General features: G+C 44.3%; 1 protein-coding gene across 1 annotated transcript; it reads left to right on the top strand.

The window, feature by feature from the left end:
- The first annotated feature begins 2,476 nt into the window (after nucleotides 1-2,476).
- MGST3 (microsomal glutathione S-transferase 3) lies at nucleotides 2,477-21,020 on the top strand. Its single transcript, XM_082614394.1, has 6 exons — nucleotides 2,477-2,603; nucleotides 15,532-15,655; nucleotides 16,775-16,848; nucleotides 17,698-17,755; nucleotides 20,007-20,079; nucleotides 20,776-21,020. Exons 2-6 carry the CDS (start codon nucleotides 15,539-15,541, stop codon nucleotides 20,910-20,912), a joined length of 459 nt encoding a protein of 152 aa, XP_082470520.1. The 5' UTR covers nucleotides 2,477-2,603; nucleotides 15,532-15,538; the 3' UTR covers nucleotides 20,913-21,020.
- The last annotated feature ends 1,664 nt before the right edge of the window (nucleotides 21,021-22,684 follow it).

The raw sequence follows: 22,684 nt of genomic DNA on the forward strand, positions 1-22,684 counted from the left end.
AGGTCAGTGGTGATTTTATGAAGAGGCTTGGAAGAAGACCTTGTAAATGGAGAAAGAACCAATGGTGAGTGAAGTAGGGACAGAGTAACCTCTGAGCCAAAGTGTTCTACATCATAATTCATGTTGTTATAAAGGAACTTGCAAAATATATTATCCTGTGTCAAAAGGAATGTAGGACTTCTGTCCTCATTTCATTTGAACTTCACAATAACCTTGTGAGACAGGTCTTATCCTCACTGTGAGATGGAGGAAAATGATATCTAATATTCAGTGTTGGAGATTATAAATCTTTTCCTGGAGTGCATCTTGTTAATAGATATCAAAAGACCTTAAAATGTATGTATTCTCTGACCCAGAAATTCCTCTTTAAGGGTATTTAGCCAAAAGAAATCAGAGCACGCATACAGATTTATCTACAAGGTTATACGTTGCTTGTAATAGTAAAAAATTGAAAACAAGCTAGTTCCAACAAGAGGGGATTGGTATGTACATGCTGTGAAATGATGTGCAATCAGTACCAAATAATGCTGCAGAATAAACTGTTCAAGAAAGAAAAAGGGAAATGGTTTATAATTTATGAAATGGAAAAAGCAGACAACAAAAAGTATACACAGTATGATTCCATTTTTGCTTCTTGTGGATTTTTCCCCATATTTTCCAAAATATCTGCAATAAACAAATATTACTTTTATAATGAGATTTTTTTGAAAGTAAGGTCCTGGGTGGTTAAGTACTTGTCTGTGTCAAACAGGGATAACTGGGAAAGGAGGGGCTAGAATTATGCTCTTGACTCTTCAATCATTCCTTCTACCACATCAGGCCACTTCTTCTTATATAGAACAGTCAGTAAGTGTCTTACTTCTGACTTGTTGCTATAACAAAAATGCCATAGGATGGGTTACTTAAACAGCAAACATTTATTTCTCCAAATTCTGGAGCCTGGGAAGGCAAAGATCAAGGTGCTGGCAAATGCAGTGTCTGATGAAAGCCTACTTCATGGTTCATAAATGGCTGTCTTGCCTGTGTCCTCACACAACAGAAGGACCAAGGGAGCTCTCTGGGGTCCCTTTTATAGGGACACTAATCCCATTGATAAGGGCTCTACCCTCATGAACTAATACCTGGCAAAGGTCCAAGCCATGAATACCATGGCAGAGGGGATTAGGTTTCAACATATGAAATGAGGTTTGCGTGGGGAGGGGTGGGGGGAGGTGGACAAAGACTACAACAGAGAACACCGTCAGTCTATAGAAGCAAGGGGGTAAAAATGTCCCTCAGTAATGTAAAAATGCTTTCCTACTTTTTCTACTTGCAGTGTTCAGTGAAAACAAGTCCTTTACAATCAACATGCCAGAAACCCTAACATGTAAGGCCTTCTTGTACTGAAAAAGTTAAAAGCGTGAGAATGGTTGGAAGTTGTTTAAACAACAATAGTAAAGATTTTATGAGACTTCAAAATACTTCCGGATGTGTGGATATGACAAATCAATAAAAAGGAACCAACACCCAGCCTAGAGCCTTGTAAGATATAGATTCCAGCCTTTCTACACCTCAACCTGGAAGCACAGGCTCTCGCTGAGAGGGGAAGTACTCCCACATAAGAGACACTAGGGGTGGCCCAGATGTGGCAATCCCTAGTAGGATGTGGGGTATCCAGAGGAAAGGGGTGACGGGCACACTTAAGGCACGTGAAAACTGGAAAGTTTGGTGCCTTCTGCAGTCGGCGGTTCCAAGGCTGAGTTTACGGCACTTAAGAAGCAAGCGCTACTCCTTCCGGATCGACCCTGCCTGCAGGCCTCACTCAAGACCTCATCGGACTTGAACTAGAGGGCCTAACTGGGGCTTGTATTCGCTATCGAAGATCTGTGGATCCCCGAGGCGGTGCGGTCTAGTTCCCGAAGAGCTGGACCCCGGCGAGCGGGCGGCGTGGGCGAGGATGGGTGCGGCCACCAGACCGGCAGGGCTCGCTTCCGGATTTTCGCAAAACTAACAACATTTGTTAGGGAAATAGGCAGACTCTAACATCCCTGAATCCCTTCACTTGGCGACTGTAGCAATCTGAGACACTGAGCGCCCCGCACACCCTAGACGCAGCCAGAACGGACCCATCCCAGCCTTGCAGCCCGGCTCTGGTGACCTGCCCCTTGCCCGCACGCGCCCTGCAAACCCGTGTCCCCGCCCTCACCCCAGAGCCCCTAGAAGCAAGCTACGGTGGCTCTGCTGGGGATAAATTATTACCGTGCTACCATGCTGCAAACTCAATCCGAGAAGTATGAACTGGCTGGGACAGTTTAGGAAGGCGGCCACGAGGGCATCTGCAGAAAGGAACAGATAAATGCATTTGGCAGTAGGAGGGGTAAATCTGTGGACCACGGTGAGGAAGAAGAAAATGCAGTCTCTGCCTCAAGACCAGCGGCCCAGAAGAGGTACTCAGAGCACTCTCTCTGACACCCAGAGCCCCGCCTTCAGGGCGTGGCCTCGCGCAGCCCCGGGAGGGGGCGGGGACTACTCCGGGCCGCGCCCCACTGCAGGAGGCCAAGGGTGCCGCACCTACACTTCCGCTGCGCACTGCGTTCTGCACCAGCCGAGCGAAGGTGATCCAGGTGAGTCCCCGCACCTGCGGGCAGCGAGGAGCGTGGGCCTCGGAGGCATTTCAGCTCCTGCGCTGGGCACCGCCCGTATCTCGGCCATCCCAAGCTGAATAGGGACTCGCTCTCTCTCTCTCTCCCTTCTTGTCTGTAGGTTTCTTTCTACCTTCCCATCCCCTTTGCCCTCCATCCTCCCCATGATGTAGTGGGTTTGGAGCGTCTAAGCTGGGCCGGCCACGCTATCTAAAACTCAGGGGGATTCTCAAGGTCAACCCTTCCTCCGTTACTTCCTTTGCCCTCCTCCGCTCCCTGGGCTGTGCGGACGCCGGACTCCTTCTTTCTGCCTCCCAGAGCCCACCTGACCTTGCCAACTGCATCTCTGGTGCACAGGAGGGGCGGGCAGGGCACTGCAGGGGCAGCTGGCAGTGCAGGCCTGATCGGTAACACAGGTTTTTAAAGTGGCCTGCGAGCGCTGCGCCAGCTGCGGATGTACATGTGTTGCTAGGGACCTTCCGGGAGGGCCTCCCAGGGAATTGTGTTTGTTTTCCTCCGGTTTCATAGAAACGTATGTTTCGTCGTAATGTTTGAATTGGAACCTACGAGTGGGTCATTTCCTACCGCTGCCTTAGAGCAGGAGAGAAGGCAGAGTCTTCGTTGAGGTTGATTTCAGAGAATTTCCCTCATCTGGTGTTGCTGCAGGGAGCGCTAGGGCCACAGCGGTGGGGCAGCTGTGGGGCGGTGGAAGGGGCTGGAGACTGGTTGGTAAGTCATTCTCCGAAGTTCTGGCTTCTACTATCACTTTCCTTGGGAGTCACGAGTTTACCGCTACACTGTAGCTTAGAGGACAAGTGAGTGTGGGAAGGGAGGTAAAAAGAAAGCAGAGACAGGAGGGTGGGTAGGAAAAGAGCTAAGGGCTTGCGGCTTTAATCCGCTAACTGGAGAAAGGGAGATCTGGAGGAAAGGACACTTACTGCTCTGCAGATATATGGCTCTTGGCAGGTGCTGTAGACCTGGGCGTGGTCATGTGGAATTGCCGCAGATTTTCGATTCCTCTGTCGGTGGAAGCAAGGGCATCTCTTGGGAGATCTGTAGATCGCTGGGAGCCTACAGTTTCTGGGAAGCACCCAAGGTTATTGGTCAAAATTACAGACTGTGTTTAGGTCAACGAATTCAGTGATGAGAGCATAGTATCTGAGTCAGGGGATCAAGAACGTTTATTCTCACGGGAGTTAAATTTAACAGTTAAATAAGTTTACATCTAAAACCCAAACAAATACTTTCAGCCGGGGAAGACGTCCTGTAAAGCTTCCCCCCTGACAATGTTACAGAAATAGAAAACTTTGTCAAGTGATTCCCCCCGCAAATGATGTTACTACATATAAAACAGAGGTACTGCGTAGAGGTACTGTGCCCAGTCATAGAAACTGCACTGCAGGGCCTCCTTAGATTAAGGAACAAAACTGGAGAAGGGCAGTCTTCCCCCTTATTTAGACTTAATCCTGCCAGTTTAGAGTTCTGCAGAGATGCAATCCATGAAGGGGAACCTCCTAACCTGGAGGATAGCAAAGAGACTGAACCTATGTGGAGAAATCTGGAATGAAGTGGATGACAAATCAATGTGTCAAAGAGTAATTTAGTGCCTACTGCACAGCTAGCAATATTTAAATATATTCTTCCCTGTATTTCTATTTAAATATTCTGAATCTGTATTCAGAACACCTTTGCCAACCACAATTGACCATGAACCATTTAGCATTTTTTAAAGCAATATGTGTTTAAAAGAATATACTGCTATGGTTTTTACAACTGGTTTCATTAATACTACTTATGAGTATACCATCCTCCTGAAAAAGAAGAATTCAGCAGTTACCAGTTAGGTTACTGCTATGTAAAATAGAATTTTTGTGTTTCCCTCGCTATCTCTTACAGTGTCTATGTGCCTACCTTCCTATGTACTACCTTCCAAATACATTTGCAAATACCTTTAAGGAGTTCAGCATTTAGAATCATCCGTCCCCTGTTACGCTATAAGTTCCTTCTAGAGTTGACCCATTTATTAACTGGAACTTGTGTTCTAATATTTTGGTGACTTAGTTCACTCTTTTTTATTTAATAGTGTTATTTTATTTCTCCAGCCTAAGAAATGTGAATGACTGTGACACAACTTCATTCTAAAGTACAGACAGGCCTGAAGAGTTAGACCCCTGTTTCAGGCAGGAGCCTGCAGCCTATGCAGTTCCTTCATTCAGAATGGCTGGTAGCCTGGTGGGGACTTGTTCAGCAGCTGCTAAGAATTCACTGCATACAGTCCACCCACATTTCTTGTGATGGAAAATCCAAATGGTGTCCATGTGACTCATTAGAGATTTTTTTTTTTCCTCTTCAGGAAGTCAGGGCTTAGTTTCACTCTGCCCCTCAGTTCCTATATAATGCCAGTTAAGGGACAGGTTGTATGGAAATCGTGATGTAAAAATGAAGTGCCAATTTTTGTGTTGCTTTGCCCTTTGCAAACCTGAATGCCTGAAAGTTTGGAGGATTTTTTTTCCCTGTAATCTCTCCTCCTGTCATACTGCAGTGCTGACACTCATTAAAAAGAAAAAAAAATGTTCCTTTTTGGACCTTTTCCAAGTTTTTTTCTTCTTCCAATTAGAAAGCTCTCAGGCTTTAATCAGTCACAGGCTTGGAGTTAATTATTAGCTTTCTGTTCTCGTTAATATATTTTATGCTCAGGAGAGGGTCCGGAGAGGTCGAAAAGTTTCAAAAGAGGTCAAGTGTGGTCAAACTTGCTCCCCAACCTCATTGAGAGACAAATACAGCCAAGGGTTGAGAGCATAACTGTGGAGCCAGACTGCCTGGCTGTGTGTGAATCCAGGCTTTCTCTGTTACAGCTGTGTGTCCCTGGGCAGATTACTTAACCTCTCTGATGTTCAGTTTCTTCATCTGTAAAATGGAGCAATAATATATCATAGAGATGCTGTGAGGGTTTAAATGAGTTAATATTGATGAACTACTTAGAACAGTGTTTGACACATATTAAGTAATATATGTGCTAATAATAAGTGTTATTAATAATCATTGATTTCTCCTACCACTCTTCCTCTAGGTTATATCACTACCCTTCAGCCAACACTGGTCTCCTTTTCATCCTTATACAACTAAACCCCTTTCCTGTCTCCGTGCCTGTGTACTTGCTTTTTTCTCTACATGTGTGCTCACTCTCACATCACTGTTACATCCTTCAGAGCCCTTAGCTCAATCTGTTACCTTCCTGTTTCATGATCCTCGTAAGTTGTCTCCCTCCGTTTGACTCTCTATTCTGGAAGGTCAGGACCTTCTTTCTCAGTCTTGTTCACCATTGTAGCCCTGCACTGCACGTGGTACCCAGCATTCAGTAGGGGATAAATCAGGAAAGGAATCATTCTAAGGCACTACTGAGGAAGGTGGTAGATGTGGACTTAAAGTGAGCATTCCATTTAGGTGAAACGCTTTATCCTGCATTGACTTTGTCAGATCAGCTCCCTTGAATGAATTGTTACAAGATTTTTATTTTCTTCTGCATCCCGTAACTTCTCCCCATTCTCTTCCCTGTCCTCTGAGATTGGTGCCTTCAGACTATGGGAAATGTCCTGCAGCCCGTCCCTGGGATCACACCTCCCTGGAGGCTGGGCTCCAGATGGTTCAATGTGGCTCAGGGCTTTTAGGTCAGCACATCAAGGAACTCTCGCCCAGAGGGCCTTTTGGGTCAAGAGTCTGTTTGGGAAAGTTTGTCATCCTACAAACAGGGGAACCTAGGATTTGTTCTGTCTTACAATCTACTATTCTTAGATTCCTGAAGAGCTGAATTACCAGTTTTTCCCAGGGGAGATTCAGTTAAGCATATGTGTCTAGTGCCTTTTCGCACAGAAGTCAGACTCCAGAGAAGAAAAGAACAGGTAATTTGCTTATTTGGCCTTAACAAAGTTTATTTGTGTCAGTGCAGGCTCATCCCACATAACCAGGAAATATTCACTTGCACTTGAGCATCAAGCTGGTCCTTCCCTCCCACCTCCCGCTCTCAGCCAGTGCATTAATGTAGGCGTCCTCAGCACTGACAGTTCACAAGCGTGTTGGAATTAAAATGACATGTGGAACTTGAATATTTTATATTCTAAGCTGTGGCTACTTAACTATAAAATTGAATATATTTGAATTTATAGGACATTTATCTCTTAAGAAGACAGATCTTCCATCCCCCTAACTTGTAGTGTGCTTCCACTTTCCAAGTGTTCTGTCAGCAACACTGATGAGGAATTAAAGAATATGAGAAACCGGGAAAGACCCACTTTATTACCTGCCTCTGCTGTTTGCCTCACTTGAGTTAATATTCAAGGCTGGACAAATAATGGCCTGCCTATTCAACTAACTTTTCATTTTTAGCCCTTGGAGTGATATTTACTGAATATGCAAAACAATTGTGGGGAATAGTTATTTTTCTTCACATGGTTATTATTCCTTCTCTTAACTGTCCATGTACTCTTTTTTTTAAATAAATTTTTTAATTTTATTTATTTATTTTTGGCTGCATTGGGTCTTCGTTGCTGCACGCAGGCTTTCTCTAGTTGCGGCGAGAGGGGGCTTCTGTTCGTTGTGGTGCGCGGTCTTCTTGTTGCGGTGGCTTCTCTTGTTGCGGAGCACAGGATCCAGGCACGCGGGCCTCAGTAGTTGTGGCTCGTGGGCTCTAGAGCGCAGGCTCAGTAGTTGTGGCGCACGGGCTTAGTTGCCCTGAAGCATGTGGGATCTTCCCGGACCAGGGCTCAAACCCATGTCCCCAGCATTGGCAGGTGGATTCTTAACCACTGCGCCACCAGGGTAGCCCCCATGCACTCTTTTTAAAATCTCACTGCCATTTGAAACTTTGACACTCAAACAGATTTTATCATCTGTGTACTGTAGAAGTGACCAGACTGGCATTCTGAAAATGTAGGATGAACCCAAAGAAATTCTGTGACTCTCCTTTTTTTCTCTCCCATCATGGAAACAGGGAATTACTTTTGTGCTGCTTGCCTCTAGGATCTCAAGTTTCTCTATTTAGCTTTATATGGGCTCAGCTGCCTTGCCTAGAAATAACTTTGAGGACTATTCCTTTGGAGGCAGAAACGAGGCTGGACAGCTACCTCATTAAAAGAGTACAGGCTGAGAAGACCCCTAGCACAACCTCAGAGTTTTTGGAACAACCTCCCAGTGTTGGGGACTCATGGAGGTCCATTTGATGTGACCAGATGAAGCCCTTTAAGTTACCATCCTTGTATTATTCTCATGAAAATGCCATGTAAAATAAAGGACCGGGGCTTCCCTGGTGGCAAAGTGGTTAAGAATCCTCCTGCCAATGCAGGGGACATGGGTTCGAGCCCTGTATGGGAAGATCCCACGTGCCCCGGAGCCACTAAGCCCATGCGCCACAACTACTGAGACTGCGCTCTAGAGCCCACGAGCCACAACTAGTGAGCCCACGTGGCACAACTACTGAAGCCTGCACACCTAGAGCCCGTGTTCTGCAACAGGAGAAGCCACCGCAATGAGAAGCCTGCGCACCTCAAGGAAGAGTAGCCCCCGCTCACCGCAACTAGAGAAAGCCTCATACAGCAATGAAGACCCAATGCAGTCAAAAATAAATAATTAAAATAAATAAATTAAAAAAATATATATATATATATATATGGAAGATTGGATTAATAATACAGGCAGCCAAATAAGGATTTTAATGAAACATTGGGGAATGGCTCCAAGTCAGTCTGTAAGTGCTTTAGCATTGTCCCATTCCTGATGCATTAAAAAAAAAGACTGCTGAGAAATTGAAGTACAGTTGGAGGGGAGCAATCTTGCAAATGGAAGTAAGGGTTACCATTGTCCACACTGGTTTTTATTTGTTTGAGGGCAAAGAGAGAGGTGAAAGTTGAAATCCTCTCTCCCTTAAGACATTTGATTGATTTTCATTTAGGAGAAGATAAGTTGTTGTAACTTCATGGCTCAGAAGTCGTAAATTATTTGAGGCCAGTGCCCAAATGATAAAGCCTGCCTTTTGCTCCATTTGTGCAGTGTTGATTGTGCCCTGGGGAATTTCTGTTGGCAGCTAAGATGGAGTGGAGTAAATAAGTGAAGGAGAGCTTTACTCCAGGAGTATTCCGTTGAATGTAGTTCAGGAAGTTCTCTGAGTAACCCTTTTGTAACTGAAGGAACCCCTGCCCCAGTGAGATAAGGCAAGTGGTGGCAGAAGCAGGAATTGGAGGAAAGGTTGAGCAAAGCATAAGCGCTGGAGTAGTTATGCTTCCAGGTGAATCTGTCAGTCACATTCCTATAGGAGAGTACCTTAGCCAAATATCATAATGAAACTCCATGCTGCTAACTCAGGCACTGGAATAGAGCATAGCTTCTAGGGGTGAGGCCAACACTGCCTCATTCGAAGTCCAAGCTTGATCACTCCTAAAGTAAGACTTTATAGTGGTGCCTTGTAGCTTTTTTTTTTTTTTTTTTTTTTTTTTGCTGTACGCGGGCCTCTCACTGCTGTGGCCTCTCCCGTTGCGGAGCACAGGCTCCGGACACACAGGCTCCGCGGCCATGGCTCGCGGGCCCAGCCGCTCCGCGGCACGTGGGATCCTCCGGGATCGGGGCACGAACCCGCGTCCCCTGCATCAGCAGGCGGACTCTCAACCACTGCGCCACCAGGGAAGCCCCCTTGTAGCTTTTTAAAAATCCACTGGGGGGCTTCCCTGGTGGCGCAGTGGTTGAGAGTCCGCCTGCCGATGCAGGGGACACGGGTTTGTGCCCCGGTCCAGGAAGATCCCACATGCCGCGGAGTGGCTGGGCCCATGAGCCATGGCCGCTGAGCCTGTGCTCCGCAACGGGAGAGGCCACAACAGTGAGAGGGCAGCGTACCGCGAAACAAACAAACAAACAAAAAACCATTTCCAAAAGGATCTCTACTATTAAATAAGTGACATGAATTTTCTAAATAAAGAGAAAAACTAATTCCTTTTAAACCTTCAACTTAATTTTCTCTCAGCTGAACTATTTTGACTCAAGACTGCCAGGAAACAGTTAACTAGGCGCATACACCTCTGTAGTTACTAATAAGTGAAGAGAGAACAGAAACACTTCTGTCCTATCTCTGTCTTTCCCCAACCCTTTTAGTTTCATTTTTGTGGAGGGGGGGTGGGGGGGTTTGTACACAGTTTCCGATCGTTGGTATGAAGGAAAAATCTGGAATTGGGTATTTGTTTACTTATTTGCCTGCTTCCCCCAGTAAAACATGAGCTTCCTGAGGGCAGGGACCAAAGTCTGGCTCGTTCACCTCATCCCCAGCACGGGCCCACTGAGTAGCCCATAGTAGGCACTCAATAAACTTGAACAAGTAAATGAACGGATGCTCAGCCCCATGCGAGGATAAACATGTCTGGCTACAGGGAGGGTTTGCATGCCTGCAGTTTGCTGAGTTCCATAGTCTGTACTAGAAGCCTGCTTCGTTCTGAATACTCCTGCCCTTCAGATAATATATTATAACATGGCTGGCTATTAAGAGTTCAAAAAGGAGGGGAATATATGTAGTTCTAAGCTTTGTTTGCTATTTTAAAATGATAATTCTAAATTATAAATTCTTAAATGTATCTCATCACCATGTATTCGAACATCTGCTTTTATCACTGAATCAGGGCAAAGACAGTTAACAGAACATTAGCACACATAATATAACCTGATATATAACATTTATTGAGTACTTACTATGTGACAGGCATCCTGATGGTTGTTTAGAGACAGTGTCCCCATTTAATCTTTACAACAACTATATGGTGTGGGGTAGGTGCCATGATAATCTCCAATTAACAAGTGAGGAAACCAAGGATGCTTGAAAGACATTGAGTAATTTTCCCGAGGACACACAGCTAGGAATATGAGATCAAGGTTCTAAACCCAGACAATGTGATTCCAAAACTGCCCCCTTACCTGCAAGGCTGTCTCTATACTGCACATAGTGGATAAGTGACAGGATTCAAGCTAAAAATCAGGTCCGATTCTTTGGTTCCTTTGTAACATACTGTCTATTCCTCCTGTCTCCTCGATTACTAATTATTGTCAGGCCATTTTTTTACATAACTTTTTTGGTATATAGTTGCTCATTTTGCACATTATAGAAAGGTACAAAGGAAAATCTATAGTTCAGCCATCTGGAAATAGCTATGCTTATGATTTTGATATTTTCTTCTTTATTTTTTTTCTATTATTGAGAAAACTAGATATACTCTTTGTTTTCTTTTTTTAACTTAATATGCTGTATATTAAGTCTGTTTCACCATCTTTAATGTTTCACCATTTTTAATGGTTATATACTATTCTGTTTTACAGATATATTTATTTAATTAGTCCTCTTTGTTTGGACATCTATACCATTTCTGTTTTTGCTGTTATAAATAGTGCTGAAGTGAATGTCTTTGAACCAAATCTGTTTGCCTTCCTGATTATTACCCCAGGATAGATTCCCAGTAGAATTAATGAGCAAAAGGTTATGAACAATGTAAAGCATATTGCCTGCCGCCAGGCTGTCCTGCAGGTGGCTCTGTTTTACACTTCTCCCAGCAGCGTGTAATACTACCAAGTAACTAAATAAAATTTTATTTGTACAAATCATAAATTTTAATCTTTACAGCTGGTGTGCAACTAACCTCTGAAACTGCATGATAATTCACAAGTGCTATTATACAACCAAGTGAGTTACAAAGTAATCTATACCAGTCATGAAAGTTCAGCTCCAAAAGGACCATTGGACTGCATTCTGTGTGTCTATCACCATGTAGAAGGCAAAGTCTAGGGCAGAGTTCCCACCCCCAAGAACCTTATCTTGTTGGGTGGATATATGGGTTGCCAGTGACACAGAGCAGGTATGTAATCAACAAACTATAGTGTGCAGTCCGAATGCGTGCTCATGTCAGAAAGAGGTTGTGTTGCACATATCAGCTTCTCAAGCCTGTGCCCTGGGAGCTATCGGCTAGCTGCGGACTGGCCCAACCTCGGGCGTGGCTGGAGCTGCCTAGAACGTGGCTGCTGTGAGCCGAGGTGCCTCCCCTTTCGCCAGTGTACGCACCCGCACCAACGACGGGGTGGGAGCGTGCATCTCTTTGCCCTGGATTCCTCGGAAAATAAGGATTCAGCAAATGATGAAGTTTTTTTTGAACCCTAAGTGAATTAAACTGATTCTTTCCTTAAAGGACAAGACTTAAGCGTTTTGCAGTCCCTATTGGATTTATGTTTTCAGCAGCTGTAGCGACAGAGCTTTTCTCTGTGTTCTGATCTCCTCTTTCTCCAGGAATTCATACATCCAATTGATTCCATTGTTTCAGTGGATGCTTTGAGGAGGAAAAAGGAAACTGACATGGGTTAGGCACACACTTTATGCCAGGCACTGTGCAGAGTGGAGGAGGCATTCTGAAAGCTACCTAGACTTACAACTTGCTTCACTTATTCCACAGCTTTCTATAAGCACACACTCTGTGCTTGGCACGGGGGATGCTGGACACACATGGTCCCTCCCTCACGGGAGCTTAGTATCTGATGCAATTGGCTGCTCTCTCTGTTCTAGCCCTGATCACACCAGCTGGGAAGTGCTGGCTACAATGGCCTGTGAAGCAGGGCTCCTCACGTGGTGAAAGTGCAAGGAGGTGTGGGGAGGGCGGGGTGGGGGGGTTGCTGAACAGGCTTGGCTCCGGCACCTATGCAGGTGTGTCCAGGGCTCCTGCAGGGAGAGCCTTGGGGGAGGGCTGCCTCTCTCCTCCTGCCCCTAGTACGCTCACTGTTTCCTGACTGATTACACTGTCCTTTGCACACTACCCACTTTAGCATTGGACTCTGGGTTTCCCTTACTGTAAATTCTCTGTCCTTCAAAGGTCTTGTTCCTGGCTCTGCTTGCCCTCACCTAGATTCTTTTCCCCTCAGTACCTATCACCATAGCAAAATGTGAAGAGGGTCACTTTCACTAGGGTGTGACTGCCTAAGAGTGTAACATCCCAGGTTGCATTTATACTTTAGAAGAGGAGGTCAGTAGTAAACATTAATTTCTAATTGAAGGTTTTTGAGCTGTTGCCTTTCTGAGTGCTCATTGCCTGCAACAGAAACATCTACTCAAAAGATACTTCTCTGTCCTGCCACCTAGCTTCTCCTACCCAAATCCTTACAGGCCAGAAAAACAGAGGCCAGTGACCGAGCCACCGAATTCTAATGTTTTGCCTGGGCTAGCTGGAGTATTTGGGGAAGAATTCTAAAACCTGCTCTGGTCTTAGCTCTGCTCTCATCTCTCTACCTGAGCCTCCATTTCCTTTTCTGTAAAATGGAGCTTATGGGATTTGAGGGGAGATGAAAAATGAGCTGAAAAGTCTGCACCAACACAAGGTGACCCCAGGCTGCAAGAGAGCCTAGCCTCCTGTCTAAAGGTGAGGTCTGAACAGACTTTCAACTTGCACACTTTGACCTAAACCAGATATGCTTAATTGTATCGTGCTTAAACTGGCGGCTTTTGACAAAGTTAGAGACAGCTCCGTTTTCAGTGGCCTGTTTGGCCCAGATGGGTTGAACTCCAGGGATATCAGGTAGTCATGTTTATTTATTTTCAAAGAGGTGTTCAGTATTTGCCCCATATTTTTGTTTTAATAACTACTACCAAAGCTTCCTCCCCAAGCTGATTTTCTAAACTCTGGAAAGGACTAATTCTAAAAGAGAATGAGGGCAGGGAAGCTTGGAAGGCAGCCAAAGACTCCTTGCTCTCTGCAGCCACACAAGATGGCCCAGGAGAGGTTGACCTGGAGGTGATTCCCATGTTGAGTCATGGGGACGGCCCTTTCCAGTGTGTATGTCCCCTGTCCCGGAGGAGGGGATGCTGGGTGCCCCTCCATGAGCAGCTCCAGGTAAAGAAAGAATATAGCAGGGGAAACTAACGGGAATTATTGTGAAACATGGCTGGGGATGGGCAGAATTTAGGATTTTGGTTCCAAATGTTATTTTGCAGACCTAAGGGAAGCTTACTTTTAAAGAACTGACCTGTTTGCTGGCCCCAAATTCCACACTGAGAAAGATTCTGTGATCCCAATGTCAGTTCAGCTCTAAATCGTCAAGTGGGATTGAAAGGGGACATTGGAACTGAATTGGAACCTAAATTTGAATCCCAACTCGGATACTTTCTCTTTTAGACCTTGGGAAAATTACTTAACCTCTGGGTGCTCTTTGGAAAATAGGGATATTAGCATCTTGTTGGGTTGTTTGTGAGGATGACTAAAACATTTTGCAGCAGGGTAACCTTCCCAGGCTTTAAGGAGAGATTTCAGCCAAACAGTTTTCAGGGGTGGAAATTTGTTTTTCTTTGGCCATGTCATGTGGCATGCGGGATCTTAGTTCCCTGACCAGGGATCGAACCTGTGTCCCCTGCAGTGGGATCGTGGAGTTCTAACTACTGGACCACCAGGGAATTCCCAGGGATGGAAATTTTAAACTGAAGACAGAATACACACAGGAGCTGTTGGCCTGTGGCAGCCATGCACGTGATGGGACAGCAGCTAAGGATCTCTGGAAGCATTGTCGCTATTTCTCTGTGTCCTGCCATGCTCTGACCCTTCAGACATCTGGTGATCAATGCTCAGAGAGACTGGAGGGCAGCACTAACTTACTCTGAATTTATTAGGGCTTCTTCCCACCCAGCAGGTTTTCCTCTCCTTGATCCCCGGTCTGTTTCTTTCCTTCTTTCTTCTTTCCTCCTGGAGTAGGACAAGAGCTAAAAGAGCTGAAATTGCTGAACACTGAAAAATGCTGAGATGAGCTTTTTCTCCAAACATTTCATATGAAATTTTTCAAACATGCAGAAAAGTTGGAAGAATTGTATAGTGAACATCCATATAGCTACCACCCAGGTTCTAGCATTAATATTTTGCTATATTAGCTTGCATCATCTTTTTTTTTTTTTTTTTTTTTTTTTTTTTTTTTTGCTGTACGCGGGCCTCTCACTGCTGTGGCCTCTCCCGTTGCGGAGCACAGGCTCCGGACGTGCAGGCTCAGCGGCCATGGCTCACGGGCCAAGCCGCTCCACAGCATGTGGGATCTTCCCAGACCGGGGCACGAACCCGTGTCCCCTGCATCGGCAGGCGGACTCTCAACCACTGCGCCACCAGGGAAGCCCCCATCATTTTTTGATGCATTTAAAAATAAGCTTCATTGCAGGCACTAGAACACATCATGGGGTTAGTTTTGAAGTGTTAATTTGATGAAGAATCTGGGTTCTCCAAGAGCTGCCCAGAGCCTTGCTCTGCTTTCAAAGAACTAGAACTGATCCCTTCCCTACCAGTGTGATATTTCTGCTGCTGTACCAGCACATGCCTCAGGATCCAAGGGAGGCCCTAGGGTTCCTGCCCTGAGTGTCCCCGATGCCAACAGACATACAAGCAAAAAACTTGGAATCACTGTGTACTTACTGACTATATCCTGTTTCTCTCTTTCTCTTTCTCTCTTTCTCTTTCTCTGTCTCTCTGTAACTTAGTATATCTTTTAACATTTTGCCTTGCTAAATATTTTTTTAAATTGTGTTTTTAGTGGCCAGACCATCCAATAGCAATGACTACTGCAGTGGTTTAGATAAATCTCATACATGCAATGTTGATCAAAAGAACTCGGGCACAAAAGAGAATATACAATGTGATCGTGAACTTTTCTGTGTGTATATTGCAGAATTGAATCATTTTTTTAATTCTGTTGGGTGGTGTACAGTAATATCAGTATACAGTAATATCTCTATCTCTTAGAACCACCAGATCACTCACACCTCTTTTTGATCTGTAGGGATACGTTTGCTGGTAACAAAGCATCCCACTCTTGAGGCCTCCTGCAGCTTGGAGCCCACAGTGCCAGGCGGCGCCCTAATGTGTTCTTTCTCCCACAGAGTCAGGATGGCCGTCCTTTCTAAGGAATATGGTTTCGTGATTCTAACTGGTGCTGCCAGCTTCATAATGGTAACTCATCTAGCCATCAACGTTTCCAAGGCCCGCAAGAAGTACAAAGTGGAGGTGAGTGGGAACACAGCAGTGCCTCTGTGGGTTCATCGGGGCAAGAACTTGTTTTCAGTTGTGGAGGAAAAGGTGAGGTGCTAGTGGTCAGCGGTGGCAGTTTCAGGCCTGTTCCTATTGGAAGTTCTGCCCCTGTCTGGCAGGAGGAAGGCAAGAAATATGGGGCCCTTCTGGAGAGTCATTTCCATCTTGTTTTACTTTTGTCTCTTCTGTAAAAAGACCAGGTGTGCTTTTGGCTGGAGCTCTTTGCTTGGAAGACAGTTATTTTCTAAAGGGGGTTAAATAGGAAATTCCCAGACTGTCCGGTGGTTAGGACTCTGCGTTTTCACTGCCAAGGGCCCAGGTTCGATCCCTGTTTAGGGAACAAAGCTGTACAGCGAGGCCAAAAAAAAAAAAAAAACGGGGGGTGGAGTGGGTTAAATAGCAGTTGTTTCCTGGTGTGCCTCTTTAAAATGATGTCTTCTGGTGATTTTCCTGTTTCCCAAGTAGAAAAGAAGCACGTAGTGCTGAGTTAGCCTGTGTTTGGACATCAGACATAGGAAGGAGTTCTACTGAATGCTTCCTTTAGCTCTAGCTGATCTAGAAGGGATAATTACTGAAGCTGTCCCTGGTGAGCAATTTTAAATGTCTACTTCTTTTGAGCAATTTATAATTAGAGCTCCTTTTAAAGTTTTCATGCCTAGTTTATTATTTTGATGGACACATTAAAACTCTCACACACTCAGTTTCTGTTCCCCCATTAAGGGGAACCTTAAAAGGATGTGGTATTTGCTGACTCTTGGGAAGGAGCTGTTTCCCAATGGCATCCCTGTAATGCATCCCAAAGCCACCAGTGATGGCATAACGTCAACAAAAACCCTGAATTTGGCACAAGCTGCCTCTATCCCTTGAATGGCACAGGCATATATTCTTGTCACTGGATATTAATAGACACAGATTGAATCTGCCTCTGAGAATGAGACCTCTGTCACCACATGCATATAAGCAGAAATTGAATGATCATCTTACCAAGGTTATGGCAGAAGATGCTTTGGGATACATTATCTTTAAGGTTGATTTTAACTCTCAACACTGAATGCTACACTTGACCATTTGATCACACACACTTTGTTTTAACAGTATCCTACAATGTATAGCACTGACCCTGAAAACGGACACCTCTTCAACTGCATTCAGCGGGCCCACCAGAACACGTGAGTGCTGGCCCTGCCCGGCCCCCAAGACATCTGCCGAGTGGGTGTTTTCTGTACAACACCTCAACCCTTGGTACTCTGTTTGCTGAGTAATAGCAATGATGATGATCATGAATACTCATTAAAAGTATCATTAAAAATGTATAAGTGAACAGATTAAATATTAAGCAAAATTAAGAGTTGTTAGGATGGTGGGATTCTAGATAACCTTTTCTTTTTTCCTTCCATTTCTTTTATTTTTAATTGAAGTAAAATTGATTTACAATGTTGTTAATTTCTGCTGTACAGCCAAATGATTCAGTTATAAATATATATACTTTTTTGATATTCTTTTCCATTATGGTTTATTACAGGATATTGAATATAGTTCCCTGTGCTGTACAGTAGGACCTTGTTGTTTATCCATTCTATATATAATAGCTTACATCTGCTAACCCCAAACTCCCACTTCATCCCTCCCCCAATGCCCTTTTCAAACATGAATTTAATGCTGCATTACTCTTCTGCAGTATTTGCAGCAAGTTCACTCTAAACTGATACTGAATCTCTCAGCCTAGGGGGTGAGAGGCTTTGAGCTCTGCAAGGAAATCTACTCTAATTCGCCTCATCAGTTGGTTAGATTTGAGGTCTTTGACTCACTGTGTTCTGAGTTACCTCTAATCTAATCCCAAGCAGAGCAAAAGAAGGTGGATCTTAGTGGTCAGGCCTTTCGCCTCTGGTCAATGTTTATTTTTATTCTCAAGTTTCTAACTTGGCAAGTAAGAATGTAAAGCGTTCTTAGTTTTATGTAGACATACTTATATAGAGCACTTTAAAGGAAAAAAACCCTTTTTTTTCTATCTATTCCAGGTTGGAAGTGTACCCTCCCTTCTTATTTTTTCTAGCTGTCGGAGGTGTTTACCACCCAGTAAGTTTTTCCGGGGAGGGGGTTCATCTAATTAGATTGAATAGATTTAATTCACTGAGCCATTCAGGAGGGAAGAGGAAATGAAAATTTAATGAACATCTTCAATGTCTAGGCACCATGTATTTAAAAGAATTTCAGTTACTTCTTACAAAGTTCCTTAAAGTAGGTAGCATTTTTCCCGTTTTTAACAGATAAGGAGAAACCTCTTGGATACTATGTAACTTTCTCAAGATCACATAGGTACAGAGTAGATGAATCAGAATTTGAACCCAGGTCTCTCTGATCCTAGGAGGTTCATGTCCATTGAGTTTTCCTTTGCCACATTATTCATGCAACGAACATTTCCTGAACACCTGAAGTTACTGCAGTGAACAAAACAGGCAAAGACTCCTGGTTTTGTGGAGCTGACTCTTAGCTGGGGTCGCAGACAAAAAGCAATTCAAGGACATCGTGTAGAATGTTAGAAGGTGATGCACCCCACAGAGGAAGCAAAAGCAGGGATGGTGGAAAGGGAGTGCCTGGGGAGGGGCAGGGGGACAGTGCTGAGTGGGGCACTCAGGAGGAGCGCCTTGCTGCGAAGGTGACACTTAAGCAGTAGGTGAGGGAGCAAGTGCTGCAGATATCTCCAGACACCTCCAGGCAGGAGTCGAGCAAGGGCGAGGCCCTGGGGCAGGAGCCTGCCAGGTCTGTGTGGTGCACAGTGAGCAGGGCGGCTTCAGTGGTGAGCAGGAGGTGAGGGCTGGAGGTGAGGGTGGACCTCGGGGCCTTGTGGGCCGCTATGGCCTTTGTGAGCCTTAGGTTTGGTCTGCACTACACCTTATCTAAATAAAGCAAGTTTATCTGAGCCTGATTAGTTGCCATTGGGGTCTTGCCTTACACAGAAAGTGTTTCCTTTTCAGGGCCCAGATTTCCCCTCCACTGAGTTCAGTCCAGAGTGCTGGCACCTCACATTTCTGGTTCTGAGACTTTCATAAGCCTCTGGTCTGTACCTGAATGGCCTTGTGCTTTTTTTGTCAGCTGCCAGAATGGCACATCTATAGTTCATGACCTCAAAGTCTTGTATTTTTTTCAAAGAAAATTCTGCTACTCTCTTAGAGAAGATATTTCTTTCTTGTGCCTCTAAAGAGCCCCAATCCTAGCAAGTAACTAGGCTAGCTGGTCTAAACAGACTAGCTGGTCTCTCTAGGTGTCACCTGATGTCCACCCCAGCCCCGTTCCTGTCCCACTCCCCTAGATCCCATTCCTTGTGCTTAGTTCTTGGAAATACTCTAAGACTACTCTGAAGACAAGCACCTGATATTGTTCCTGGGTTGACGGTAATTATGCGACTTTAAAGAGAGAACTGGCAGAAACTACAGAGCTTCTAGATAGTGACTTGTGTGCCTGGGGGTTTCATTTATAGTTGTTTCATGCTCCTACTGATACTTAAGTTCCCTAAAATCATCAAAACAAACAAATAAAAATCCTAAAGTAGGAATCTCACCCCCACTGATGCCACTGCTAAATTGAAAAGACAGTTGGGGATGGTGACGCACAGTGACTCACGTCCTCACACACCCTCTCTCTTCCTCTCCCCTGTCTCCTTTAGACCAAATGGGTTGGTCACCCCAGCAGGGTATCCAAATGGAAGGATTTCCCATCTTGCATGAGTTTTCACTCTCTCTTCCCAAGGGTGTTGGGAATGGGGAGACTTTCCCCTCCAAGACCACATGTTCTGGGATTCACAACATGACACACTCCCCTGACTTTTTCTAGTGGAGCCCCATGCCTATGCGTGGGCCACAGCACAGCCCCTTAGAACCCTCCCAGGGGGGACCTGGCTGAGATGAAGCAGCACACAGCTGTGGAGTGCGCAGTCCATCTCCTGTCCACAGCGCTCCTCCCCTAGTCCTGCCTTTCAGTCCGTTTCCTCTCCTGGCTTACTCTGTGACCCCCAGGCCTGCCTCTCCTTCCCCTGCGCTCTAGCATACTGAGTCCCCTGGGGCAGGCTGGGAGATTCCTCCCATCCCACCTACCTAGGAGAAGGCCAGCAATCACCTCCCAGGTCTCTGAGCAGTTCATAGAAGGATCACAGCGCTTTGATTTTCCTGACTGAAACAACTTCATTCTACCCTAACTTTGGTAGGGAGTATTTTACTATATCCATGAAACTGTTAACTTTTTGTTAAAACATTGTGTAATCAATCTTAGATGTTAATAAAATTCTGCCTGTTTCTTTCATGCAATAACTAACGGAGCCCTTTTATCTTAGCGTGTAGTTTCTGGCTTGGGCTTGGCCTGGATTGTTGGACGAGTTCTTTATGCTTATGGCTATTACACAGGAGGTAAGGACATATTGACATCTGTCAAGGAAACAAATTTAAAATCTTATACTACTATATTTTCCTGTTTAGCAGGGCTTTAAGAAAAGGGAAAGTAACTTGATATTTAGGTGAAAGATCTGTTATCTTCTTTCTATTAACCTTTGAATAGTAACAAAGCGCATTCTGCATTTTCAATGTGTCGATTGCTGTTCTAAGAACTTTGCATATGCTATTTAGCCTTACAACAATTCTATGACATAGATAATATTATTTTATAGATGAGGAAACTGAGGCTGAGAAAGATTAAGACTCTAGGTCACAGAGCTACTAAGGGTAAACTAGAAAGCCAGGATTCAAACCCAGGCAGTCTGAGCCCAGATCCCCTGCTCCTAATCAGGTGTGCCTGAGAGAGAAGGGGGAAGAGATTCTTCTGGCTGTACTTACCTCTTGGAAGAGGGAAAACTCCATAAGATCCTGGAGCAAAGGTGCTCTAATTATTATCCCATAATGTGTTTTAAAGTTCAACACTGTTGTGGCACACGACTTTGCATGCAGTATCTGACATACTGACAGCTTAGGCTGAAGAGCTGGTTGACCTCCTAAGACTAGATGGTCTAATGTACAGCTCCAAGTGCCTTGACAGAATGGCTGGTGGATGTTGACATCATCATCATTGGGAAGCACCCCCAGTAACTTCTGCTCTTTCCTCTTTTTTAGAACCTAAAAAGCGGAAACGGGGAGCCCTGAGCTTCATCGCCCTCATTGGCCTGATGGGCACCACTGTGTGCTCTGCTTTCCAGCATCTTGGTTGGGTTAGAACTGGCTTGAGCAGTGGGTGCAAAAGCTGCCATTAAAGAGTTATAGGGTGTTTTGAAACTCTCATTCATTTTGAGTGACTTTTATTTTCAGTGACTTTTTTTTCCCCTAAATAAAAACTTACCTGGCGTCAGCCTCATACCTAACCCTGACTCTATCACTTATTTCTTTTTGAGTCTTTATCTAAAATATAAGTAGCCTGTTCCTAGTAGGTGAGAGAGGGGCCACGGGTATTAAGCACCCCTTCTCACCCTGCCAGAGGATGTTTACTTAATGTGTGAGCTGGAAAAAGGTCTAATTGTGGAAATATGTTCATAGTCAGGCCACAGCAGTGAAAAACTGGGGCTCGAAGAAAGTCTTTTAGTGCTAGTTATAAGATTATCTTATCACTTGCTAATACATAGGATAACAATAGGATTTTTTTAAAATCTCTATTGAAGATTGCTTCTAATGCTTAAAAACTGAAGTGATAGACTAAATTTAAGGTTATGAAACTTAATAGAGATGAATCTAATTTCCTGCATTTGGATGCAAAGATCTGATTGCATAGGTACAAATGGGGAAGGACACCCTTAGCAACAAAATATGGAAGCCTTAAAAGGTTTTAGCTGACTTGGAGAACAATGCCAGTTGGCAGAATGAGATGGCTGTTCCAGAAATGAATGTGGCCCTAAACTACTTGACAGTAATAGTGTCTAGATCTGTGCTTTCCAATACAGCCACTAGCCACATAGGCCTATTTACATTTAAATTTATGCTATACTATATAAATAAAACAAACAAAAATATCAGCTCTTTAGTTGCTCTAACTACATTTCAAGTGTTCAGTAGCCTTTGAGGATTAGATAGGATTTGAACCCAGGCCTAACTCTCAAATTCATGCCTTTTCCATTGTACCCCACTACCACTTCGAGGAGCGAAAACATTTAAGGATAGAATGCCCTGGTTGGCAATTGAAGATGGTCAGCTTTGGCTAGATGACTGCCTGGAGTCCTCAGGGAATTGGATGAGAAAGCTGGACTAGATCAGTGTTGGTTCATGAGAAATTTTCACCAGTGGAGAGCAAAATAAGAAAAATGAGGACTGTTTTTATAAAGCTTTAACTTGTATTCTTTTTTACATTAAAATGTCCCTTTATGAAATGATGGTGGTGATGAATAGTACGGTTTTTTTGTTCCTGACTTAAAAAGATAATATAATTAAAAATTTGTAATAAGCTAGGGTTGTGGTTTGGGTTGTTTTTTTATTTTGATTTTTGCCTTTTTGGTTTTTGTTTGATAAGAAATGCACCTAAAGAGATTGGAGAACTTGTTAAGGTTTCTTTTCTCATCAGACTATAGGAGGCATCAGCAAAGCAGGGCAGGGGAGACATGGAGACAAAGTTGGGTTTTAACCTTTGTTTGAAGTCTTAACAGAGTATGCTTTTCAAAGTAATATGATCCATCTTTGTCATTTTGCTATTATAGAATGGGCTCAAAGGAAGTTTTATAAGGAACCCAACACATGAAAGGGTGCTGTGGTTGAAGTGGGGAACCCAGAGCTCTGCCTTTTCATTTCCCTGTTTCCTCCACCAACACACTTCCAGGGCACCCAAGGGCCGGGCAGAATCCAGTTTGTATCAATGCCATAGAGAATAACCCTGCCTGGCAAGCTAGTTTGTATTAAATTCCCTGGTCTCGTGGAGAAAAAAAAAAAGGGCATAAGTACTGCTTCCACTCACTGCTGTTTCAGAGTGTACATTCCAAAGAGTCAGTTTATTTCTATGGAAAAACACATTCTGAGTTCTGTTATAGGTGGAAATTAGACAACC

This window comes from Mesoplodon mirus (assembly GCF_964341445.2).
Source record: "Mesoplodon mirus genome assembly, chromosome: 3".
NCBI classification, from domain to species: domain Eukaryota; kingdom Metazoa; phylum Chordata; class Mammalia; order Artiodactyla; family Ziphiidae; genus Mesoplodon; species Mesoplodon mirus.